Below are 8,987 nucleotides of genomic sequence, written 5' to 3'. Positions count from 1 at the left end.
CAGTAATGAGAAATTGTTCTGTGCAAATTCCACTGAAGTAGGAGCTGAAGAAGCAATGCATTTTCTGGATGAACTCCATTGAAACAGAACACCAATACTTCACTTACAATCCAGCTACAAATTAAAAGTTACATCACTTCAACCTACTGAATCTGATTATATAGGAAAGGAGAAAATTCATTATTTTTATTATCATGTCTTAGTTGTCTATAAATGTGTCGTCTACATGAAAGACAAAATGAATTTCAATAAAAACAAGAGTTCTGAAAGATATATTGATTTAAGTGACACATCCCATTCATAGAACAAAATGTCACTTTTTAAATAGATTGGGTTGGCATATTATTAAAACTAATAGTATGTCAATTATTTTAAAATATTCATCAGTTAATCCATACATACACACTCATTACCCCCTCTATGTATGTGTGTGTGTGTGTGTGAACGAGGCCAAAATGTTAGTGTCCAAAGAAACCATGGAATGTGATATTATGCCTTAGAGAAAACAAGTTATTAAGACAAATGTCAATAACATACTTCCTTCAAACAATTTTATTATTTGAGAAACAAAAAGTTGCACACACAGACAAAGACAGCAGCACTGTTAAAAAATAGCTTCACAAATTATATACAGTAAAGAACTCAGTGATTTAACATTGTAATTGTGTAAAAAGCCATAACATATATATATCAGAATATATATATTTAACTGAAGCGTAACACAATACAAATTTAAAACAAAATTCACTTAACCCTCCTTAATTCAACAAAAATTAAAAATCTCCTCCTTCCACAATGAAAAAAGAAAATAGAAACCTTCAAACTTTGGTGCTATTCACAACCAATATGAAAAGCCTTGTGCTAAATAGGCTTTGAATCTATCACATTCAAAACTCACATTTGGCCAGACAACTCGCTCTTGTATGACATAAAACATTCGGAATTTACAAAAATAGTACTGAACTGAAAGCAGCCAACTTCATAACCAGGATATATATATACACCTGTTTGTTTTTGAAAGGTGCCTCAGTCAAATTGCGAACATTTATTTGAGTTATATACAAAATATTCTCTGTGTAAAAAGGTTAGACTTCACCAAAATTCTGTACACACGTGCTGTAGAGATTTACAATCTGACCCTTTAAAAAAAAAGGCCCTAGCACAAACCCTGTGGAACTAAATGGGGTCAGCGCTAGCAACAGTTCAAGGACTGGGGTTCTAACCCATCATTTAAGGCAATAAATATTCCTGTTGCTTCTCTTTAATAAACACTCCCGTAGTTGGGAATACAGCTCAACATGCAACAATACTATAAACTCAACTTCAGAGTAAGAATTGTTCTGCTGAAATTCTCTGAAAACAAATTATTAATTAGCAAACATCTTTCATCCTATGATTTGTAAGCTAGCAAGAAACCTGCTATCTACTTAAGATAGACAAGCATCAACTCCAGATTAGAGATTTTATGCATCTGTTTGGAATGGTGCGATTAAGGTCAGTTGGTCTTCCTCATGATGGTAGAAAAATCCCTCAGCATAAATTGAGTAAATCTGGTTTACAAAGGCCATGGCCTAGGCCAGGGGTCTCCAACCTTGGCAACTTTAAGCTTGGAGGACTTCAACTCCCAGAATACCCCAGCCAGCCTTGCTGTACTGTAGAACATTAGAAAACAAAGTCCATGGGAAATGCTGCAGCAAATTAGATTTGCATGGAATTTTATGCAGCTTTACTCTCCTGATAAATTGTCACAGAGTTATATACGACAATTCCCTGACCATGTTAAACTGTGGGCACCCACCAATCTCTCACATGAACTTTTTATGCAAACTGAGGCCATTCCAAAATTCTCAAAAAGTCTTCGGAAGTCTTTCTCTCTAAAGATAGATCACGATAGTTCAGAAACAAATCCATATAGAATGCTTACAGTGAACACCAAATTCAGTTAATGCTTTGAATGGAAGGAAAAAGGAAAGGAAAGGGGAGGGGGAAAGAGAGAGAGAACCCAAACAGGTCACAATATCCTACATGCAGTAGATATTACAACTGCTCTTGCATATACTAACAGTATTTAAGGACATGATAGAATACCCCAAACTCGCACTTAGAAATAACCCACATGGTTTGAAATGCATTATATATAATTCATATACATGAGTATTCATTTATACTGTATATATTTACATACATATACACAAAACCACCCTGATGTTTTTAAAAGGCCATATCACAAAACAGAAGATATGGATTTAAATTCTGAATCTTAGAATATGCTTTCACTTTAAAAAGAAACCAAATATGCATACCTATGTTTGGTGGAAATCATATTGACAAAACTAGTTTGTTACTAACATTACATTAAATAGATGGTTTTATAAGGTTCCTTAATAATTACATATATAGAAGACAAAGAAGCTTTGATTCACAAAAAATAGATAGCATTTGTAACAATTACAGTTTTTAGCCCAGAATGGGAAGAAGTAGCAAAATGTTATAAATCTCCAAGGACACAGAGCACCTACTATATCAGTTTAAAAAAATATATATTTTCAGGATGAACTAAATGAAAGCATTGTCCTTTTTTTTCACCTGACCCTATCCCACCCATCCTTTTTTTTCGTATTTATCTTTTCCCCCTTTTGTTTCCAGCTGGGGGTTTCTTCAGCTGGAGAAGTTGTCCTCCTGTACCAAAGCTTGCAGAAGCTGGATTGGACACCCCAAATGTCAGGCCAGCAGATGCTGTGATGCCAGGATTGCTGAAGTTAAACCCAGATGTGCTCGAATTGCCAAAGCCTTGTAAAGGAGGGGAAAACATTTCAAAGTGAACAGATGTGATCACATAAAGGACAAAGGATTTTGAGTTCTTTAAGCGTGAAGTGCAATTTGAAAATGCTGGGGATCCCTTGCTGCCTAAACCTAACTCTAACCCTTGCTACATAGCATGAGAAGCTCAAATACTAAAAATAATGCTAAATGAAGTGTAATCTATATAATATGGACAATATTATTAGGAGGCTGAAAGAAGTTAGTATTAGGTCTATTCAATTTTACCATGAACTTTGGAACATAGGTTTATAGGATTTGAATTTTTAATTTAAAGAGATGTTAAATTAACTTTAAGAGTTAAAAATAAGAGATGTTTCAAATTAACCTTGACCTTTAGCTCAAAAGCAATGTAACTCTCAGAAGCATATAACCTTATCAAAAGACAAAATACACAGTCAATCTTTGCTACCTGAAGGCCTCTATATAGGCTGGAATCACAACTCCCTTAATTCCCAGTGAGCCTGACTAATCCAAATTTTTGGGAATTGCAATCCTAACGCACCCAAAATGTACCAGGAAAGTTAGTAAGTTTATGTGGGCAGGATGTCTGGACAGTGATTTGGAAAAAATGCTTCAAACACTGAGCCAGCAGAGCACCTCTCTTCCAATCAATAAAACTACCCACTATTTTTTAACTTTTTGTGCAAATCTGGAAAAGGTGCTATTGCTTTAAGAGTCAGATTAACATTAAAGACAGAAATGAAACCCAGTATTTGGAGAACATTCATTACATGTGGCCCACATGGAAGCCTGAAAAAAATTAAGACTATGTTATTGAAAAGGAAAAAAAAAGGCGAGATCCGGAGCAGTTTTTTTTTAATGATTTTCAAAGTGTGCAGAGAATAAGTATCATTATAGACATATTAAATATATTTAAAGGCCTTTTTATTCAGGGGGAAATTGGTCAAGCACAAAGAGGCACTGCCATTTAGGTGTACAGCAGGAAAGCCCAATAAGATTATTTTTTTCCTTAAAGCAGAAAAGTACAAGGATAATGTTCTAAGACCAAAGCATCCCCTTTTCCATTCTGAGATTGGGATATCTGGATGAGCAGCTGAATGTTTCTGATATATTTTAGGGTCAACGTTCTTCATAGGACCTTATTTGTAAGAATGATTGTAAATTCCTACATAGAAAATATCAGTAACTGAAACTATTTTGTATTGAAATACTTTGTACAGAAAACTTAACTGCCCCATAAAACATTCAGAACAGAACAAACCTGCACTAAGGCTTCCTGAAGGCTTATTTGCTGCTCCAAATCCAAACGATGGTGCACCTGGAGCACTGCTTCCAAAACCAGTGCTACCTGCAAATCCTAGAACAAACAGTAGCAGATAGGAAACACAAGTTAAGGTGTACAGGTTGAATTGCTTTTAACCATAATGTGTTGACTTAAATTTATCACACAATATTTTATCAGTGAGGCTCTAACTAAACTGAAATCAACATCCATTTGGTACTCTGCACGTATCTATATTAAGAACCCACTGATTTATTGCACACGCTTTGCAAATCTGACAGTGGTCAGGCAGGCATCTTAGTTCGTATTACTTACTTATATTGTTATTTTAATTCTAGACTTCACAGCTTTTCATTCTTTTTTATGAATAAGGAAATACCTTAAATGTTTCCACATGAGGCATCCGCTGGCAGCCATCGGTTTGCAATTTTTTAAAAAAATGACATGAACCTATAGATAATTTTGTTCATGACTAATGACCCTAAACACTACAAAACATACTACAGCAATGAATTTTCACTAAATGCAATATCTTTGGTAGGTATGTATAAAGTGTATAATAAAAGTGGCATGTTGGAAATAACACCTTTACACAGAAAATCTTCTTTAATAGTGAATGTGGCAGAGGCAGAAATCTCCTTCTAATAATTTATAATCTCAGAAACTTGACAGTGGATCCAAATTTAGTCCTACTTGCTAATCAGATCCCCTTTGTACACTTTGAAGGCACATGGAAGAAAGGAAATATTTTTCTTACTTCAAGCAAAGCAAAATTTATGGTGGAATTTCTGCTAACACTGATCAAACTTCAAATATTATAGGTTTTTAAAGTGTTTCCTAAGCCTGCTATAAAAAGTTCTGCTGAAACCTGTGTTCTTCAGGTGCTCTGGAAAAGTTTTATCAGTTTTATCAAAGGAAATATTATTAGCATTAGTGACTAGCTTTATTATTGTGAATCTTTTCCTCATAAATTTCAGGTTAAACTTAGATACTATAGACAGACTAATTGTACTTCCTAATTAAATCCCAAACTACTCACGTAATAATTGAAAATTGTAAGAACCAGATTTCTTCCATGTTATAAATGTGTATACAATTGAAAGTTGATTAAAGGTGGGTGGTTATATGACTAAATTAAATAAATAAAATTAGGAAGTAAAAATTTACTTCAGATATAGCAAAAGCTTAATTTCTTTAAAAATTCCTGTAATTTCAGCAGTCATACACTTAAGGACATTGCATCATTAGCCCACTTATGGCCCCTTGAAAATAAATATATAGACTTGTCTTTTCCACCAGCAGCATTGGAAAGATTTGTGATAATAAATGGATAGAGCCTTCTGCTATTCACTGCCAAATAATGCCAAATACTGAATCTGAAAAAAGGTTTTAGGTAGATTTTGTAATGCATTACATCCCTCTACATCAGGACTGTCAAACTCCCAGCCTGTGGGCTCAAAGTGTCACGCACTGGCCATGCCCACACTTGGTTTAGCACAGGGGAAAAGTTCAAATACGTCACGTGATGATGCCATGACTATGCGAATTTGACACCCCTGCTCTACATTGATGTGATAGCTTGCAGAACAATTGAAATACTAAGCAAAATTTGTTTTAACTGCTTAATTTCTTGTAACTAAATAGGAAAGTGAATGGAAATTTTAAGCCATTTGCTTTTTGATTTAAGAAACTAGCCCTCTGAAAGGGAAAATATGACTGCAACGTAATACAAATAACAAGATGATTATTTGTGAAGTCTGAATGGAGTTAATCTTTTAACATTTCCTTGTCCATATTTGCAAGTTAACGCCTATACTTCTATTTATCATTGATTGCATAATAATATAATTACACCATTGCTGAGGCTGCATTTTGCATCATTTTTAATTTATTTGGGTTTGCGAAAAGAAAAAAGATCTCCAGGCTTGTCTACAATCTTACGTAAATTAATACATCTCTTGAAATGGAGTTAATTTAGAATTTCTGGATCTGTGTATTAACAACGGACTAATGGTTACCCTTCCCATTGAAATATCACCAGAGAAAGAAAACTGGTACATTAATATATTAACATATTTTGGGATTTTTTTAAAATCAAAAATTAAAATGCAGTTTTATATGCATCATTTTCCATAAAATTAAGGTACATAACAAACTATAAATGTATTTAATACGATTTATGCAAACATGCAATTCCATAACATTTTAGGAAATAATCTTTGCCTCCCTAAATGGACATTTAGTTAAATGTCCATTTAAGTAAAAAAAGTTTAAAAACCTAAATAAATTCCAGGAAAAAAAAGATGACTCCTCATTACCAAAAACGTTTTCCCAACAGAGATCATAATGAAATAAATCAGGAATAATAATGAACAAAAAATAACAATGCAAATAAAGCATCATATAAAAAATCCAAGGGACTCTAAGGTTACCATTTTCCCACTCTCTCAAGAAAGGCTTTTAGCTGCACTGGGGCTTTTTGATGTGAGCTGCACATTGAGATTAATCAGGGGCTTGTGGATATTTCATATCCATTTATAAGGAGTCCAGCAATGCGGACTGACACATGTAAAGATTACTAACACCAGTGAAGTGTGCTACTAATTCAATTCAGGAAGTGCTGTGGAGTAATTCAGTGAAACATTAGGAAAAAAATATGAAAGAAGGGTACCTCCAAGGCCTGAAGAGCCTAAGCCACTTGACTGCAAGCCAGTGCCAATACCTGAACCGAATGGCGTTCCAAAACTAATTCCCAGAGTCGGCTGTGGCCCTGGTATGAAAAAAATGAAAACAAAGCTTGCCTTACTGTTTCACAACAGAGACCCACGATGCAAACCCTTCATTAAAACTAAACCATAGCTTAACAAATGCTTTTTAGAGCACCCAAGCTTTCTTAGTGTCTTCAATGGCTAAATTTTAGATTTGGAATGCAATACAAAAATGAAACTACTGGTAAAACGTTTATGTTACGTCAAGGCATGAGACCATGGTTTTTATGGACAACTCAGCATGTCATTTTAAAATTAAACTGTCAGCTCCTTGATGGGAGTATATGTGAGCAGCGCTTCTTTTAAAATCAAGGCTTATCTTAACACAAATAAAATCATCATGTTACCAATGTCTGGTATTAAAATACTCAGCTGAGTATTTTATCCAGTTTTTTTTAAAAAACAAACGAAACAAGTGGATAAAACACAACACAATAATTTTATTTTATTGAATTTATTTTTCATTTTTGAGCAAGTCAATTACACAGTAACATGACAATTCAAGCTGGTTCACACAAAAAAATGATAGTTACTGAGTTGTTAGAACTTTGCTACATTTACAACAATTTTTGCCTGTTTATTTAAACATTTACAGAAAAGGCACAATTGTGTACCTTGCCCAATACATTCAAAAAAATTTCAGATTCAGAAGATTGGAGACAGTGGTTTCCCTACATAAGCAAACTGTCAAAATAGGCTTTATATCATTGTTAAAATGTCTAGCATCAGTCCAGGGTAGGAGTGGTAAATCTCCTTATTAGCCCCAGGTATAAATAATGTGAAACAAAAGTTCTAGGTTTTTTTCTACTAATTTATACAAGCTACTTGACAGTATTCACAGTAAACTGTTTAAGTTCAGCAATTAGTGCATTAATTAAACTTGATGAGTGTGTCAAGTTCAAATACTGTGCCTGCCTTTTAATATCTGTTTATTATATCATGCTGAAGGCCAACAGTAAAATCTAGAAAATACTGTTCTAAGACAATGCAGAACAGCACTTGCTGGATTCCCTTCTAATAATGAATGTCCTATTGTTACTTACAAATCCAATGGTGCAATCATCAGAGTGGGAAGTTTAATCAATATGATAGTGTTTGCCAGCAAGTGTTTTACTTAAAACACTCCAAGAATTTTTACATTTCATTTTTTCCTGAATATTTATTATTTTATATTTAAAATACAACCCCACCCCCCAAATTCTACCTCATTATTGCATTATAATACATTCATCTACCATGATTTTAATTTAAAATAACATTAATACTGATGACAATTGCAGACTTTGATGTACAGGTCAGACAGTATGCATGGTCCCTTTCTGATTTTGTAAAGTTATAAATATTTGAACTTCAAGTTCTCACAACCATTACTTAAAGAAATAATCATATATTAAAGCAAAAGGCACTTTTAAAAAATCTTTTGCCAAGGAACGTCTCATTCTAGATGACCCAATGCAAAAAAGAGGTTATAATATTCATGGTAGCATAAACTAAAGGGCAAGTAGTGTTGTGAACTTGCAATTAAAGACTTATTTTGGCAAGCTGAGGTTTCATTTATATTTTAAACATATATTATACATTTTATTTGAAGACTTTGGGTCAGTTGAACTTGGTTTTTATTTTAAATAAGAATGAGAAAAACCACTGATTTCAAGGAATTAGTTAATTCTGAATCTAATGTTTTAAAAGACGTTTTGCATTTAGAAATGAAACTAAATACAAACAAATTAATATGTTAGTAACCAGAAGCTCTTTAAAAAGTTCTCAATCTGAAGTTAGTTAGGTTCTAAAAACAAAAAGTGTCCAGTGTTCCAGGAAATATATCAGTTTTCCATCTCAGGAGGAGGCACCATTGGTGGAAGACCTTGAAAAATAGTACTACCACAGTCCTCCAAGCCCAACTTTCCCCCCCAGATTTTTAAAGTAGTTCAAGACAGACTTTATATTTAAACTTTATAAGATTTCATAATTCAGCTGACAAAACCTTTCAACTAAATAGCAATTTTGAATTGGCACAATTCTGTATCAGAAAATCAAACCACTTCATTCAAGTTAGTTATCCACACATAATTTAAATAATACTACAGATTATCCATGCCAAAATAAACTTTGTCACCTTTGGATAACATGTTATGAATCATTTAAAATATAAA

The 8,987-nt window shown here is 33.5% G+C and overlaps 1 protein-coding gene across 1 annotated transcript in view; it reads right to left on the bottom strand.

Annotated features, from left to right (window-relative positions):
- Positions 1-542: 542 nt before the first annotated feature.
- The window catches only part of LOC131199409 (nucleoporin p58/p45-like), a 30,510-nt gene continuing 22,065 nt past the window's right edge, over positions 543-8,987 (bottom strand). The window contains exons 10-12 of the mRNA XM_058185166.1: positions 6,738-6,836; positions 4,046-4,141; positions 543-2,790 (exon numbers count right to left, since the gene is read on the bottom strand). Coding sequence (XP_058041149.1) covers positions 2,621-2,790; positions 4,046-4,141; positions 6,738-6,836 — 365 coding nt within the window. The 3' untranslated portion in view covers positions 543-2,620. The remainder of the gene's footprint in view (positions 2,791-4,045; positions 4,142-6,737; positions 6,837-8,987) is intronic.

This window comes from Ahaetulla prasina, chromosome 5, assembly GCF_028640845.1.
Source record: "Ahaetulla prasina isolate Xishuangbanna chromosome 5, ASM2864084v1, whole genome shotgun sequence".
In the NCBI taxonomy this organism is placed as follows: Eukaryota; Metazoa; Chordata; class Lepidosauria; order Squamata; family Colubridae; genus Ahaetulla; species Ahaetulla prasina.
Note: the sequence above shows the minus strand (reverse complement) of the source record. Positions and strands in the feature narration are given on the sequence as shown.